Source organism: Bombyx mandarina, chromosome 15 (assembly GCF_030267445.1).
Source record: "Bombyx mandarina strain Sakado chromosome 15, ASM3026744v2".
Classification (NCBI taxonomy): domain Eukaryota; kingdom Metazoa; phylum Arthropoda; class Insecta; order Lepidoptera; family Bombycidae; genus Bombyx; species Bombyx mandarina.
The window spans coordinates 10,525,588-10,543,805 of NC_143221.1; the positions used below are offsets into that span (position 1 = coordinate 10,525,588).

The following is an 18,218-nucleotide window of genomic DNA, read 5'->3' on the forward strand; positions in this document are numbered from 1 at the left end:
TTTTCCCAATTTAAGGTATGTATTTGATTTTATTGGCATTTATTTAGCTCGTGGCCTCTAAGTGGCCCACTGTTAAGAAAATGAAGCCACTACAAAATACAAGCTATATCGAATTTTCTTGCATTCGATAATAGATACATAGACACCACATCAGCCTCTCCAAAATCGAAAGTCATGCTAGGGAGTATAGCGGAGTCCGCATTTACGCATTACTACTGGTTAAAAAAATTAAAAAAAAAATATTTTGGTGATAAAAAAGAAATGTATAATATTTGAACAGAATGCTGACCCATATAAATGAACATAAATTCTTAGACACTGGTTCTGATTGAAGAAATTTATGTTTATTATTAAAATGAGAATCTAAATAACTAGTCGCAGCGCTTCAAATTCTTTCTAGTGAGTAGATGAATGAACGATAGTGTGAACGATCTCTTTATTCACCTGGCAGTGATTACCGGAGCCAATTTAATAGACATCTATCAACATATCAGGAATGCTCTCGATAATTCTAGAGATGTCGTATCGACTATAAAAGCGTTGCAGAGATGATACGAAGCAGTTAATAATCGGATCTACTCGAACCTATACAGTGAACGAATCACCTGAAGCGAAAAGGAAGAAGTGAATTACGAATTGTAAAGGGTTTTGTAAGTGCTCTAAGTGCTAAAAAGAGTTTTAATTTGTACTTCGGTGGAAGTTTTATTGAACTCGAACCACAGCCCAAACAGTACTAAATACATTATCTTTTTTTTTTTTGAAAGGAAGGGTTACTGGTGGCCCAGAGGCCTTTCCAGTTTCAAGATAAGTAGGCGAGCAAAGGCTGAGGCAGGAGGGGAGTGAATTTCTAACAGCTTCCCGAGCGTCTCCGGAGGTGACCTATCAACTCAAGAGCAGCTTCGCGAATTAATCTACTGCACTACTACCGAATCGGAATCGCGATCCTCTTTGCAGATTCGGCGAGAAACTCAGCGAGTTGATGTATGAGTTAAGTTGCACGTCAAACTCTTTGCGAAGTTCGACGAGTACGGCTGCCGAGGTCCTTAAACCTGCTCCTAGTGTTAGAGCTGAAAACATCTAGTGTTGAGATTAATGGATCTGATGCATCTGTAAGGACGTGTGTACAATATCTCTGATAACACGGTTTCCGAAACAAAACTTCACGAGAACTTGGTGAGCTGCGTATATTTCACGAGAAGCATAACAACGTTCCAGAGAGATCCGTACTGTACTACGGCTCGGACACGAATGAGCAAGCGCTTTTTTTTTCCTACCTAAGCTGATAGCCTTGAGAGGCTATTTCAGCAGAACCTTAACTAGTAGGTGAGCTCACGGGACTCAAACCTGACGACGTTGCTAATACGAACCCTAGCAAAAGCCGTGCTTCGCAGAATCTACCACCGGATCCGAAACGCGACCCACTCAGAAGATCCGGTGAGAAACTCAGTGGGCTAACAATAGAAATAGTATAAATAAAAAATCGAATCTAGATACTCGAGCTTTTAATCGATTAATAAATAGAGTAAAATAGCGTATTCTAAAAACAAACAAAAAAAGCTTAAACAAACTTAAATAGCAAACCGAACTAATATTAATTAATTTCATCTTTTTTATTTTAATAATACTGTTAGTATAAGTAATACATATACCTGATGATGATGATGATGAATATCGCTAAAGTGAATCGGAAGTCTTGAAGTCGGTAAAAATAGCGCTCAAAAAATTCGCTACATAAAACATAGATATTTACCGAGGTAATATAAAGCGTGTTTAAAACCAATCACAATAACCGCTTATTTTTAGTATACAAGTCAATAGATTACGTACTACTCACAAAACAACATGAACCTAATTCTTGATTCCTTTTTTAATAAAAGCACTTAAATGCATTCAGACTAAAAAAAGCAACGTCTGTTGTCATATTATCAATATTAAGTGTATAATCTATGCATATTATTTTACAAGACATCCCTAACTGTACGTAGGTAGGTACATAAAAATCGATTAATTGTCCGATTGCCGTCACGAATTCAGAGTTTTACTGAGTTTAATGACAAATATAAAAAATCTTAATATTTATAAGTGCGTATAATAATATCAAAATACAGATACTTGTTATTTGGAATGTAAATTGTAGTACATAAAACAAACATCACAATCAACACAAATAAAGTGAGATATAAAAACTAAAAATGGGTGCAGTGTTGGGCCTTTGTTCTGCAGCACAGGTAATTTATCCCTTCCTAGATATTTAATTATTATTTTATATTTTACTAAGTCTATACAAATAAAGTAACTAGCAACTGCAATGTTAAGAAAAATAAATATAATTCTACAGAACACATTTTGTCCTTGCTCAACCATTGTTATGATATTAGATAAATGATTCATAAATATAAATTTACCGCTGATTAAAAAATAATAATAATTCGTCAGTATATAGTGCAGTGGGTAATAAAGTGTAAATAAGTCCTGTTGATTACATTCAAATATATATACATAATAGATCTATTTGTAGTATACAAACATGTCTGTGTATAGGACTAGCTAGAACTTCATTAGTCTTCTTAAACTTATGTGAAAAGAGACATGCCATAGTCTGCGAGGATGTTCATTATATAGTTTTAAAGCTCACAAAGACAAAGACAATCTCTAGATACAACTTTAGAACAGAATTGGGTCAGGGTTAAAGGAATTTAATTTCTAGTTAGTACTGTGATATAATAGAGATAATAGCATCATCTCTATTAATTCTTCAAGGAAATCAATCAGAGAGATATGATAAAACACATGAAGGACTAAGGAGGGAGGAAATATTTTGAGCTAGCAAGGTAGATAGAACATCTTGAAATTTCTGCATTTAAGTAGATCCATCTATTCCCGTTTGAAAGATGGTACAGCTTTTAATACAACTATAATCTGCACCACATTTCTGAAACTGGGTGGATGTATTAAAACAGTGATATGTAAGGATTCTGAGAACTTTAACACCAAGTGGGCTATAAAATTTTTACCTATCCTACATAAAGACGAAAAGAAATCTAAAGTTACTGCAAATACCAAGCAAACTAGCTTTTATATTCAATTGAAAATTTAATCAAAGTTAGCCTTGATATAAGTATATTAGACTATGCTATATAAGTTTACGCCTTTCTTTTTTATTAGTAAATGTGTCTTCAATCTGTAAATGTCTTTATCTTTACAGCTGGCGTGTTGCTGTGGCAGCACTGCTTGTTCACTATGTTGTTCAGCATGTCCATCTTGCACCAATTCCACCTCCTCCCGTCTTATGTATGCACTAATGCTGGTGCTGGTAACTATTGTGTGCTGTATCACCTTAGCTCCCGGATTACATAATGAACTTCAAAAGGTAATGTGGTAAAACAGTTTTAAAAAACAATGTAATTTTTTTTTTTTTAATTTCATTGATTTTATCATGGCAATCCTCAATAAAATTAGAGGTGTGATTCAATTATTTATTGTGGACATTTAAAATCATTTATTCAAATACATTATACAGTGTAAGTTAACACTATTTCTTCCATTATTTTGTGTATACCTATTTTTGCTAGAAGCTGTCTTTTGACAAAACTGGAAATAATTATTAGAGTTTACTGGTGGTAGGACCTCTTGTGAGTCCGCGCGGGTGGGTACCACCACCCTGCCTATTTCTGCCGTGAAGCAGTAATGCTTTTCGGTTTGAAGGGTGGGGCAGCCGTTGTAACTATACTTGAGACCTTAGAACTTATATCTCAAGGTGGGTGGCGCAATTACGCCGTAAATGTCTATGGGCTCCAGTAACCACTTAACACCAGGTGGGCTGTGAGCTCGTCCACTCATCTAGCAAAAAAAAAAAAGTTTACAGTATAAATGTTGCATTCAATTATATAATAAAATGCTAAATTAAATAAACGAAATGGCAAAAAGTGTATAGAGAAAAATGATTATATGTACTTAGAAAGCAATTTGAGTTTAATATTTCAAAAGTAGGTTGAGACCATTTCGTAAAAGTGTTAAAATTAAAAACATATTATTTATCATGAATTCAGGATTTATAAAAAAAACTATAATTTTAGCTACCGTTTTGTACAAATGCAACTGATAGTACAGTCACAGGACTATTACCAGGAAATTTCAAGGTAGATTGTGATGAAGCGGTTGGATATTTGGCTGTTTATAGGTAATTTTTACTATATCAATCACATACCTTTAACCATACAAAATTCGACAAAGAAGTGGAAACTAATCTTCTACATGTATTCACAGAATTACATTTGCAACATGTCTCTTCTTTCTGCTAATGGCGTTAATTATGATTGGTGTCAAATCTTCTAAAGATCCAAGAGCTGGAATTCAAAATGGGTATGTAATAGTAATAAATTGCCTGACTCTATTTTTTTTTAAAAGTGATATTCTCCAAAATGGTTTATAATAATATATGGTGTAATTTTAGTTTTTGGGCCATCAAATATTTATTGGTTATTGGTGGCATTATCGGAGCATTCTTCATCCCAGGAGGTCAATTTGCTTCGACATGGATGGTGTTTGGAATGATTGGAGGCTTCTGCTACATTGTTATCCAACTCATTCTTATCATTGATTTTGCACATTCCTGGGCTGAAATATGGGTTTGTAAGTAAAAAAGGATGTTTATTTGTGCCTAAAATTGTAAGTTAGTCAGTTAGCTTGGTTACATAATGTACCTATGTCATCAATATTTAAAAAATACAGAGAACTTGTTATTCTCCAAGCTCTTCGTACGTTTGACACGGTTTTTTTTTTTTATTGCTAGGATGGTTGAACGAACTCACAGCCCACCTGATGTTAAGTGGTTACTGGAGCCCATAGACATCTACAACGTAAATGCGCCACCCACCTTGAGATATAAGTTCTACGGTCTCAGTATAGATACAACGGCTACCCCACCCTTCAAACCGAAACGCATTACTGCTTCACGGCAGAAATAGGCAAGGCGGTGGTACCCACCCGCCCGGACTCACAAGAGGTCCTACCACCAGTAATTACGCAAATAATAAAAAATTATTATTTGCGTAATTACTGCAAAAGCAGGTTTGATTTTTATTACACGATGTTATTCCTTCACCGTGGAAGTCAATCGTTTTTAAGTACGTATTTCATTAGAAAAATTGGTACCCGCCTGCGGGATTCGAACACCGGTGCATCGCTACATACGAATGCACCGGACGTCTTATCCTTTAGGCCACGACGACTTAATCTTCATCGATTAATGCCTCAGATTATTATAGAACTGAGACTTAGAACTCAAACCCGAAGGTGGGTGGCTGTATTCGCGTAGTGATATATCTATGGGCTCCAGTAACCAAAGCGAGTCGTGAGCTCATTCGCTCGTCTGAGCAATTAAAAAAATACTAATAATATTTGTTAAGGATCTCTAAGTCCCCCTCCAAACAAGTTTTTATTCTCGCCCACCACCGAGCTTCACTTCATCAAGCGATCGCGAACGCATATACATCTTTAACGATTACATACATTATCTACTACAATATTCAACCTCATTATTATTTGTTCTTCAGTTTTTATCTTTTAATATACTTGTAAATACGAGCCAAATCGTTTCATTGAAGAGTACAATAAGACATCCAGCAAGGAACAATATTATTGAAATAATAGTAAATAAATATAACTTTGTGTGTATCTTTTACTGTAGAAACTTGAAATCCGAAAATTTTGAACATGTTCTTTCTCAAAGATAATAGAATCTTCTTATGCCATAAAACGCTCTAAATTTATTATTAATGTACTGAATGTCTTCTGTTATCAAGTCTATTTAAATTGTTTTCGTTCTATTGACAGATAAGAAAGTTTTATCGCATTGTTTAAAATACAGTTTATGTTCATGTTTACAGAATATAGTGTGAAACACCTCATACATGCTTGCTGTAAAATATCTATCATTAAATTAAAAACAAAAAAGTAGTTAAATTCATGGACTATTTTGTATATTAAATAATTGCGTCCCACATAGATGAAGATTAGAGTTTGTATTTAATTATTGCTGTAGTATACAGAATTTCAACATTTTTATACCTTTTTTTACCCATTCAAATTAATTCTACAGTCAAATTTTCTGAAATTTGGATTTTTAGGACAAACTTTATCATGTGTTCTTTTAAAATGAGATCTATGTTCCTTTAAGGTTTTTTCGAAGTTTAACACATATCTAACCTAAATAATAATTTAAATTAAGATAAGTTTTATATATCGAGAAGCGAAAGTCTATTTGGTTTAAGCGACGTTTTTGCAACTTTACTTGAGAGCCATTTGAAATTTTAAATTTGGAAAAAAATATCATAACAAAAAAACTTCTTAGGCTATTTAAATTGGGTAAATATTATTCAAGTACAATTAAAAACATCGAACTGTTGATGCTAATACCAAATAAAACGCACCTTCAATCGCAAAGATAAATATGGGGTGTTAAGCGATTTTTTTTATTGCTTATATGGGTGGACGAGCTTACAGCCCACCTGGTGTTAAGTGGTTACTGGAGCCCATAGACATCTACGACGTAAATGCGCCACCCACCTTAATGTATAAGTTCTAAGGTCTCAAGTATAGTTACAACGGCTGCCCCACCCTTCAAACCGAAACGCATTACTGCTTCACGGCAGAAATGGGCTGGGTGGTGGTACCGACCCGCGCGGACTCACAAGAGGTCCTACCACCAGTATGTTGCTTAAACCAAATGTCCTCTCACCCCTCGGTATCTTTTAATGAAACTAATTTGAACACAAAAAACAGGTCTCCTAATACAAATAAAAATACATATTTGATAAAATTTTAATAACAATTTTTATTGCAAAATAAATTTGTGATTTGGATGGTTTCATGCATTATGTTTTTAATCACTTACAGTAACTTTGCTATAAAACAAATTAAATTGGCGAACCTAGAAACATTAAATTATTTGCCGAAATCTAAAATGTACCTACTAGTTAATTTAAATTATTTTTTAGCTAAATACGAAGAGACAGAATCGAAGGGATGGTATGCAGCACTACTGATTTCAATGCTGACCTGTTTTGCTCTCACCTTGACTGGCATCGTTCTGCTTTATGTTTATTACACTAAGGTAATATTGTATTTTAATATTATTATAGGTATACTAGCCGTACTCGCCCACTTCGCTGGGCATTTAAAATTAACATTATTATTTATTGTCATTATTATTAGGGAGTCCAACACATATAAATATTAGCCTATCCATTAAGTACATCGACGCCTGTAAAGCAAACGTGACTAAGCGACAATGCGTGAACTTTACAGTACACTAATTTAAAGTTGAAATACCTGAAAAAAATTATATTTTAACGAATCTAGCTGTAGGATTGAAATGATTTTAATAGACCTAGAAATATTTTTTTTTGCCCATCGAATATGGTTATTGCCTATCATTTATGTACAAAGCAGTTATTGTCGCTTAGTCACGTTTGCCTTTCAAGCGTCGACATGTATTTTCTACATGGATACCAAGTTTCCATGGATACCAAGTACCATGGTTCAGTAGTTATAACGCAACATCCGTAAAAACCACTGTAGATTTATATGTTAGTATAGGTTAAGGCTATTAAACTAAGGTAACATATTTCCATTTTTTTTTTTTTTTTTTTTTTTTTTTTTTTTTTTTTTTTTTTTTTTTTTTTTTTTTTTTTTTTTTTTTTTTATTGCTTAGATTAGTGGACGAGCTCACAGCCCACCTGGTGTTAAGTGGTTACTGGAGCTCATAGACATCTACGACGTAAATGCGCCACCCACCTTGAGATATAACTTCTAAGGTCTCAGTACAGTTACAACGGCTGCCCCACCCTTCAAACCGAAACGCATTACTGCTTCACGGCAGAAATAGGCGGGGTGGTGTTACCTACCCGTGCGGACTCACAAGAGGTCCTACCACCAGTAAAAATATACATTTTATTCAAAATATCTTAGTACATATTTAATTTTAAAAAAAACAATCTATAGAGTCGATCTATGGTCTGAATACGCAGACTAGAGACCCTTTAGATCGAATATAAAGTCTTCGTCTTCGAATTAGGTTTGAAAAATCATTGGCGGTAGGTAATACCTAGGCTGGGACTCGCATTACCAATATTCATAACCACGTATTCCTTTAATGGCGTTATGAAAAAAAAAATAGTATTTTCAACGATAGATATTATGAAACTAATATGAATTCAATTACTGATAATTAACGTCTTGCTTCACTAACTGTATTGGGTAGGCGCTGACACGAAGGATGGTTTACACAGTGAGTATGAATATGTACTGCTTTGAATAGTTTATTGAAAATAAAAATATAACTACACAAACATACTATAACACAAGTTGTACAAAAAAAAGGACGAACATTTAGTAAAGGCACTGACACGAACGATGGGTTACACAGCGAATATGAATATGTAGGTACTGCCCTCAGTTTTTCAAGATTGCCGCGAAGTGTTGAACAACAATATTGGATGATTGCCTAATATCATAAGCGACAGCGATTTTGTCGAAATGTAAGGCGGTTGTCCGAGTAGTGGCGGGTAAGTGAGTCGCCACAGTCTTTGATCCAATTTTAACTTTCCCAACAGTCCAACGGATGCGACCTATCGAAGTTCTTCATTTCGTTCAATCTGATCCTGGTGGTGGTCGCCAGCGGCGTGTCGATCTTGCCTTCGGTTCAAGAGCACCAGCCGCGCTCCGGTCTCCTGCAGTCGTCGGTCGTGTCCCTCTACGTCATGTACCTCACCTGGTCCGCGCTCTCCAACGCCTCCAAGGAATGCAACGGACTCACCGGTACATCGGATGATGTGAGTTTTCCCGTTCATATAATCACAAAAACTTGTTCAGGGTACGGTCAATCAACGGTAAGAGATCTCGTGGACGAATCCTCATACGCGGGACTGATCAGGTAAAAGACCTTACTGAAACCCCACGAGTGCATGCGCCAAGCCTCAGTTCGCAAACTATGGAAAACATAATATGTCAAGGCTTTAATAAACAAGAATTCCACATGACCACGACTGCTCTGTCAAGTGCAACCGACTATGATGATGATGATAGTCACAATGCCATTCCAGTTTTACAACACACTTTCATGACTCCCAAAGACAATTAAACGTTCAATTCAATATCATAATAGAAAAATAATATTTTAAATATGACAATTTTGTAGCCTCCTGTACTATAATGATAAGTTGTTAAATTCTAATCTAATATAACAATATCAAAATATTAAGTACAGTGAAACAATATACCGACAGTAAATCTATAATTTAATAAAAATTTACCTTATATCAAAGTGTAATAATTATGACGACAATTCAATTACGCATAACAAGGAAAAATCATACTGGGTATGTACAATGGGTTCGCTGTGAATGCTTTTAATGCTCCTAATCGTGTAGTCATTTAATTAAATTTTTTTCTTCCCTGTTATATCCAAGTATAATCAGTTACGGTCACACACTAGTATACAGTATACAGGGTGTATTACAACTGCCTCCGAAGGAAAAAGATAATTTCGCTACTTACTCTAAGCAAAAAAGAATGTTGGTTTGTAGACTAGGTCAAGCCGAAATTCATTATTCCTTTTGTCGTGTTCGGTTGTTATACACCCTGTTTATTTTTTCAATCACGATATATAACAAATATATTCATCAAAACAAAATCATTTAGCAATTCTTCAAAATTTGAGCAAACAAACATTGATATGTCCATTTAAAACTACCCACTAATTGACATTTATGTTACCTTACTACAACGCTTTAGTAAAAATGTGTGTTTTATATATTTTGTTGGAATATTTTTTTCCTTGCCACATTGGTTGTTCTTGCATTTCGTTGTTTATAAAGTGGTATTTAGAAACCGTACTATAATATTATGTGAACGTGAATCACACCTTTTAAATCTACTATTTTCTTTGGATTTTGCAAGCCGTAGACATAATTAAAACAACTTTTACCGTTTGAACACGTGTTTATTATTTAAATTTTACTATATTCGAATACTTTTTACGTTTTCGTCGTCCGTGACCGCAAAAACTGCAAGGTATTAGAAAATTCGGAAACCGTAAAATGAAAATGGTAACTGCGAGATTGAACCGTAAAAGTAGATTTAATTTATACCTTTCATAATCAGGTAGTTTGACCCCAATCCAACTGATCAGAATTTATTTCTTTCTTCTGTATTCAGAATGCACTATAGTATATTTCTCTATAACACAAAAATACTCTGTTTATAAAGTACTATAATACATTACTTCACACAGAACTATTTCAGTGTGGTAATTTGTCATAAAATCGAGTTTTTTTTATTGCCCTTGTAGGCAGACGAGCACCTGATGGTGAGTGGTTACCGTCGCCCATGGACTTCAGCAATGCCAGGGGCAGAGCCAATCCGCTGCCTACCGCAGTAATCGTTTACTGTCATTATCTTCAAATATTCTAGCTATACATAGATGTAGTGAGAAATTATTTCTTTCGGGAAAACTCAGATCTTTATCGGAAAACGGTGACACTCGAATTGTCAATGAATTATCGTATTAAATGAGTGACATTTTAATATGGAACTTTATTGTTTAGTGTCTAATGTCAAAATGAATGTTCTGAAGCTATTTCAGAGAGCACGATAAATACGAACTTTTCCGAAAAAAATACGAAGGGAATTCTTTTCTCACTATGTCTATACAACAGTCCGAACAAGTGAACCGATATAACTGTCAATAATTGAATCCGAATAAAGTTAATTCGCTATTCGCAATTATGAGCAGCCGTATTGAATATAATTACGTCTTGCACACGCCCTTTTAATTCCTAAAAACAAAACAAAATGAAACAAGGTACACAGTGTTCGTGGCCGAAACTCCGATGACAATAATTTACAATCTTAAGCAAAAACGTTGCTTTAATTTTTATTGCATAGATGTGTGGACGAGCTCACAGCCCACCTGGCGTTAAGGGGCTACTGAAGCTCATAGACATCTATAACGTAAATGCCGCTACCCACCTTGAGATATGAGTTCTAAGGTCTCAGTATAGTTACAACGGCTGCCCCACCCTTCAAACTGAAACGCATTAATGTTTCACGGCAGAAATAGCCAGGTGGTGGTACCTACCCGTGCGGACTCACAAGAGGTGCTACCACCAGTAATTATACAGTACACAAATTATAATTTTGCGGGTTTGATTTTTATTACACGATGTTATTCCTTCACCGTGGAAGTCAATCGTGAACATTTGTTAAGTACGTATTTTATCAGAAAAATTGGTACCCGCCTGCAGGATTCGAACACTGTTACATCGCTACATATACACCGGACGTCTTATCCATTAGGCCACGACGCCTTCAATATACTTTTATATTCCGAAGCCGCGTAATGAAAATCGATGTCAATCAATAATAATACCTCCATATTCTTTAATAACTCGTTCACTCGTCTAGGATTAACGGCCTCACGATCAATCTCTGTGCTTAATGCGAGTTTTTTTTAATTTTCGATCGCGTTAAAATTAACAGTGCTCCTACGTTTGCCACTAGGGGCTCTGTCCCAACTCCATAAAATTTTGAGTTTACTTTTACGCAATCGAGAAGCTAAAAAAACTCGCACTAAGCACACTGATGCTAAGGAGCCCAATAGATAACACTGCGTGAATGCCGCCACCCACCTTGAGACACGAGGTTTCAATTCGTATTAGTTTTTCGCAACTGAAATGGGTATGATAGTACCTATCCATCGGTCATCGTTCTCGTCGAACCCGTCGCTTGCGACAAAAGGGCTCGACGAGTAAATTAACCCTCAGACACAGCCCACTGAGTTTCTCGCCGGAAGTTCTCAGTGGGTCGTGTTTCTGACCCGGTGGTAGATTCTGCGAAGCACGGCTCTTGCTAGGGTTCGTGTTAGCAACGTAGTCAGGTTTGAGCCCCGTGAGCCCTCACCTACTAGTTAAGGCTACGCTGATATAACCTCTCAAGGCTCTCAGCTTAGGTAAAAAAAAAGCTTAAATTATAATCGTAAAAAATAAATAATATTTGTTATGCATTCAGTCATCCTTCGACAAGCAGCGAATAATCGGGCTGTGCATTTGGGTGTGCAGCGTTCTGTACTCAAGCATAAGGACCGCCTCCGCCTCGTCCAAGATAACAATGTCCGAACACATTCTGGCCAAAGAAGGATCTACAGGTGATTATACATAATATTTTCCGTTCTAATTCTAAGAGCAATAAAGATCTGTTGCACTTTATATAATAAAAGTCGGGGGAAACTCGTTTGTTTTCTAAATTAAGCAAAAAATTTGTTGCCACTAACCTTTTTATGTGAAAATTACGTGTACAGGATGTCCAACAAAAGGTAAATCAAGACGAAACGATTGATCCGATTGCTATTGATCAACAATGTAAATCATGTCAAAATTGCCAAAAAATCTTGTCGTAATTAGAGACTTGTCGACATTTGTATAGCGGAACTAGAACTGTTATTATTATTTCACTCCTGTAAATTAGTTGACGAGAATGCGGCTCACCTGCTGTTGAGTGGTTATCGTATCGGAACTCAGATCCATCAGATCCAATAACCTTTGCATTAGACGCCTTCAGCTCTAACACTAGGAGCAGGCTTAGGGACCCCGGTAACCGTACTCGTAGAACTCAGCAAAGAGGTCCACATGCAACCTAATCCATACATTCGCTGAGTTTCTCGCCGGATCTTCTCAACGGGCCGCGTTTCCGATCCGGTAGTAGATTTATTCGCGAAGCAGCTGCTTTTGAGTTGTTAGCTTTCCTTTGGAAGCGCGAGGGCAGCTGTTAGTAAATCCCATCCTAACTGGCCGAGCCTTTGCTCGCTCACCTGTCGTGGTGAAACTGGAAAGGCCTCCGGGCCATCAGTTATCTATCAATCATACTTTTTTTTTACTTTTTCGCGCGCTAAACTTGGTTTATGGCCATAAATCAGTTCAAATTGAATTTTAATTTAAGAGTATCTAAAGTTTTCAGCGTGATTATACCCTTTGTGGGAACATCCTGTTTACTCAACGGCACATACTTTTATCTATTCAATATATTTGTTCTAATTTTTTCTTTTTCATGTGTTTTTATTTTGATAACTAACACATAAAATGCATTGTTTGCGGTCGGACGCGCTGCGGCGGCGCTGTGAAAGGCCAAGGAGGGCTCATTGGCAATGAAGGTAAAAACTGTAATAAGTAGTACGTAGAAGCTTTATAGGCACAGTAAACATTCACATTTGATTCGTGAAGGCTCTCGTTTATTCTATTTATATTCAGTTTTTTATTGTCATTGTCAGCTTTTGTCTTGCTTATATTCGCGGGTATGGGCTTTCGTTTGCTTAAAACTTAACAATAAAGTATGCTAGCTTGCTTGCTTATCCTAATACCTACGCGGAGTTTTCTTATTTAAGCCAACATTAAAACGATCTATTCGTGACCCTTGACGCTTAATAAAGATGTTTTAGGAGTTAAATCGCGTGCGGGTAGGGCCTATTGACCACGCTATATTTTCCATAAAAGATAACAGTATATATATATATATCCTTTGATTAAGCAGATCCTCAACTGAATAAGTTTGCTTTGACTATATATTTTTTATTGTATTTTTAGGTAATTTTATTTTATTCTAAAATTAAAATGGTCTAATAAACTTCAGAAAACATTTGAGTCAAAACATTAAAATTGTAACAGTTTTGTTATCTTTTATGAATCGATTGATTATCCGTTACTGTCCCTCCCTTACAGAGCTTAGATTCGTTCTTAGTACAGTAGCTAATTTATCATTTTCCAAAAATCAGTACAGAAAGAAAAAAATGCTTAAAATAAATACTAAAATTATGAAATTATTAAAATACTTAGCGTTTAATCTCGCGTTCAATAACCTGTATATACAATTGCCGCGTTGTTCAAATTTCAAATTTTGACAAATACAACTACAAATTACTGAAAACTTAAAAATTAAAAAATGTATGGTGCGAGCACGAGATTAAACGTAAGGTCCAATCCTCACTGCCCTGGAAACTTCGTACGGCTACCGAAACAACTAGTATCAACTACTGAATAGTGACATCAGTGTGCTTAGTGCGAGTTTTTTAACGTTCTCGATAGCGTAAAAGTTAGCCCAATTTTGTATGCAGTTGGAACAGCGCCCCTAGCGGCAAACGTAGGCAAACGATCCCTTTCCATACAAATATGAGCTAACTTTTACGCTATCGAGAACGTTAAAAAACTCGCACTAAGCACAGATAAATATTACGGAATAATATAGATAATGACGACGTTTTTTAATTAGAAACGGATAATAGTTTGCGCATCCTATCTCCACACCCGAACAGTGCCAGAAGTTTACAAATCTGTTCGAAAATAAAAGTGCTAAAAACCTTTCAAACATTGTAGTGTAGATTGTCAAGTAATATTTATGCCTTATGACGTCACTGTCATTAAAGTGCGGGCGTGCGGTGTATTTAACAAGACATTCTTAGTACGTGTACAGTCATCCTTATTGCCATCTGCCCACTGAGTTTCTCGCCGGATCTTCTCAGTGGGTCGCGTTTCCGATCCTGTGGTAGATTCTACGAAGCACTGCTCTTGCTAGGGCCAGTGTTAGCAACACCTCCGGTTTGAGCCCCGTGAGCTCACCTACATGTTAGGGAGAAGCTGAAATAGCCTCTCAAGGCTATCGGCATAGGTAGGAAAAAAAATTGCCATCTTTAGAATATTACTTTTCTACGTCACTTTCCAGTTAATATCGGTGATATTTCAAACAAGATTTCAACGATATTTTTTTAGAAAACAAGATAAGATAATTTTTTTTTTTTTTTATTGCTTAGATGTGTGGACGAGCTCACAGCCCACCTGGTGTTAAGTGGTTACTGGAGCCCATAGACATCTACAACGTTAGTGCGCCACACACCTTGAGATATAGTTCTAAGGTCCCAGTATAGTCACAACGGCTGCCCCACCCTTCAAACCGAAACGCATTACTGCTTCACGGCAGAAATAGGCGGGGCGGTGGTACCTACCCGTGCGGACTCACAAGAGGTCCTACCACCAGTAATTACGCAAATTATAATTTTGCGGGTTTGATTTTTATTGCACGATGTTATTCCTTCACCGTGGAAGTCAATCGTGAACATTTGTTGAGTACATATTTCATTAGAAAAATTGGTACCCGCCAGCGAGATTCGAACACCGGTGCATCGCTCGATACGAATGCACCGGACGTCTTATCCTTTAGGCCACGACGACTCATAATTTTGTAATCTTTGAAAAAATATTCTTTTATTATTTGTTTTATTGTCCTCGTCACATACATCCATACTAATATATAAATCTACAATGATTTTTACGGATGTTCCGTTATAACTACTGAACCATGTATCCGATTGACTTGAAACTTGATATCCATGTAGAAAATACATGTACTTAATGGATAGGCTAATATTTATATGAGTGTTGGACTCCCTAATAATAATGAGAATAAATAATAATGTTAATTTTAAACGCGCAGCGAAGCGGGCGAGTACGGCTAGTCTATGTATATTTCCGGCACCCATAACATAGGAATGTACAAAGTTTGACTTTTCATTATTAGCCGATTCTAGGGCAGTGAGGATGAGACATAAAAATGGTTTTAATTCGTGGATATAACGAATAGTAACAAAACCTTTTAAAAAACCATGAAGATTTTAATAGTTGCACGTCGGTATGCTCGCTGAGCACAGGGTATGATTGTATAGAGGGTGCCGACGGGGGAGAGGCGGGGCAGGGCGGGAACGAGCCTAAGGTGTTTGACAACGAAGGAGACTCCGTCGCCTACTCGTGGAGCTTCTTCCATATAATGTTCGCGCTCGCAACGCTCTACGTCATGATGACCCTCACCAATTGGTTCAAGTTAGTATTACACATAGTGTTTTTTTACTGCCTAGACGGCTGGACGAGCTCACAGCCCACCTGGTGTTAAGTGGTTACTAGAGCCCATAGACATCTACAACGTAAATGCACCACCCACCTTGAGATATAAGTTCTAAGAACTCAGTATAGTTAGAACGGCTGCCCCACCCTTCAAACCGAAACGCATTACTGCTTCACGGCAGAAATAGGCAGGGTGGTGGTACCTACCCGTTCGGACTCACTTAGTTACTTGCTTAGTTATCGCATACTAACTATTTGTCCTACCAAACAATAATGTGGGGCGCTTTTAAGGCCTCCTCCTGACTTATGAAGGTCGGTAATCCAATTCATCTGAACATTTTGAAGCTATGGCGTCAATTGGAACTATAGTCAATATATAAGAACTTAACGGTACACAAAACTTGTATCGATTATTAAGTGAAGTATGCAAGTAAACCTCAAGTACATTTCAAATTTCTTTTACAGCCCGAATTCGCAGCTGGCGAACGAGAATATTGCATCAATGTGGGTCAAGATAACGTCCTCTTGGATGTGCATCGGTCTCTACATTTGGACCCTGGTCGCGCCGGCCATTTTTCCTGACAGGGAATTCAATTAAATCATAAAATTAACAATGTAGAATTTGATGGGTAGTCATCCAGTATAATATAAAATTATTGTCCCATTTAACTTTGTATGTGCGTAATTTATCATTTAATCATTTATACAGTTTTGTGAATTCTTCACAGATCTCAATTAATCTCTTCATACACTTTGCTTTTGTACTGTCACTGCTATCTATCGTTTCATAATATCAATAATTTAATATTAATAATATGAATTTACCTTATTTTATTTCAACACTTGTAATTATTGTGAAAAGACCCTATGCTTTTCTTGAGAATATTGTAAAAAAAAGTTTTTATTTTTTTTAAGTAAATACGTTGTCTTTTTATTAAATACCATAATTATGTTTTTGTCACCCAAATTTTTGTTTTATTTCTAGATAGCTATGTGGACCTCACGAATAAAAGAAAAAGAAAATACTGTTATATGCCTATGTTCTTAAATTGATACCCTAATGCCTGAATAAAGTCTCGCGGTTTTATTTTTCAAAACAGTTAAAAAAACTCCATTTTTTTATTGCCCTTATAGGCAGACTAGCGTACAGCCCACCTGATGGTGAGTGGTTACCGTCGACCATGGACTTCAGCAATGCCAGGGGCAGAGCCAGGCCGCTGCCTATCTTATACTATCGAGAATAATAACAATAAAACGAAACCTAAAATTATTGGCAGTTCAGATCAATGCTGTAAGGATAAGTATGAAGACAGACAGAATACTATATTTATTTATCTCATGCTCATCAAGATCTGGATCTATTTAACACATCAGAAACAGCATCTCGATATAACGACAGATACAATCTTTAAAGTTATAATATCATTGTTGACGGTATTACAATAGGCAGTTTTATAGATAATAACAATTTCTACGAGACAACTTTAAGTTGGAATGGAAATAATGAATTGAAAATAACACATTATTGTAGGTACCACCAACCTACCGATTTTTGCCGTGAAGCAGTAATGCGTTTCGGTTTGAAGGGTGGGACAGCCGTTGTAATTATACTGAGACCTTAGAACTCATATCTCAAGGTGGTTGGCGACATTTACGTTACAGATGTCTATGGACTCCGGTAACCACTTAACACCAGGTGGGCTATGAGCTCGTCCACCCATCTAAGCAATAAAAAATAAAAATATGACGAAATTATAACATATAAAAAAAAATGTAGTACCAACGAGTTTTTTTTTTTGTTCCTACCTAGCTGAGAGACTTGAGAGGCTATTTCGGCGTAACCTTAACTAGTAGGTGAGCTCACTGGGCTCTAACCTGATGACGTTGCTAACACGAACCCTAGCAAGAGCCGTGCTTCGCAGAATCTACCACCGGATCGGAAACGCGATCCACTGAGAAGATCCGGCGAGAAACTCAGTGGGCTGTGTCTGAGGGTTAATTTACTCGTCGAGCCCTTCGTCGCAAGTGACGGGTTCGACGAGAACGATGACCGGGCAACGAGTGAGACTTGTGGGTAAACAAATATGGAGATCATAGAAGTAAGAGAAAATGCATACAACCCAAATTGGACAGTTTATTTTATTTATTATAAAAACAGGTGAACGAGCTGACGGATCATATGGTGTTAAGTGGCATTACTTTTTGGCTTATTCTCTGTTTAACATCTGTAAAAGTGTACAAGTGTGAAAAAATTAAATTAAATCATTGTATGTGGCT

The 18,218-nt window shown here is 36.4% G+C and overlaps 1 protein-coding gene across 8 annotated transcripts; it reads left to right on the forward strand.

Moving 5' to 3' along the window:
* Positions 1-1,964: 1,964 nt before the first annotated feature.
* On the forward strand, positions 1,965-16,908 carry Serinc (serine incorporator TMS1). Of its 8 annotated transcripts, none has more exons than XM_089732984.1 (12): positions 1,966-2,228; positions 3,206-3,370; positions 4,077-4,180; positions 4,267-4,362; positions 4,454-4,632; positions 6,999-7,114; positions 8,616-8,834; positions 9,366-9,380; positions 12,070-12,205; positions 13,181-13,207; positions 15,752-15,920; positions 16,407-16,908. In XM_089732984.1, exons 1-12 carry the CDS (start codon positions 2,193-2,195, stop codon positions 16,537-16,539), a joined length of 1,395 nt encoding a protein of 464 aa, XP_089589110.1. In that variant the 5' UTR covers positions 1,966-2,192; the 3' UTR covers positions 16,540-16,908. The 8 variants fall into 8 exon arrangements, with proteins under 8 accessions (XP_028036855.1, XP_089589110.1, XP_028036851.1 ...); XM_028181050.2 differs by having other exon boundaries at positions 15,767-15,920; XM_028181051.2 differs by lacking the exon at positions 13,181-13,207.
* Positions 16,909-18,218: the final 1,310 nt, after the last annotated feature.

Bases quoted from the DNA above. Each gene is read 5' to 3' on its own strand.
- Serinc (XM_089732984.1), top strand. From the start codon at position 2,193: ATGGGTGCAGTGTTGGGCCTTTGTTCTGCAGCACAG. The intron at 7,115-8,615 runs GTAATATTGTAT...CTTTCCCAACAG, and splicing joins TTTATGTTTATTACACTAAG to TCCAACGGATGCGACCTATC. The intron at 13,208-15,751 runs GTAAAAACTGTA...CGCTGAGCACAG, and splicing joins AGGGCTCATTGGCAATGAAG to GGTATGATTGTATAGAGGGT.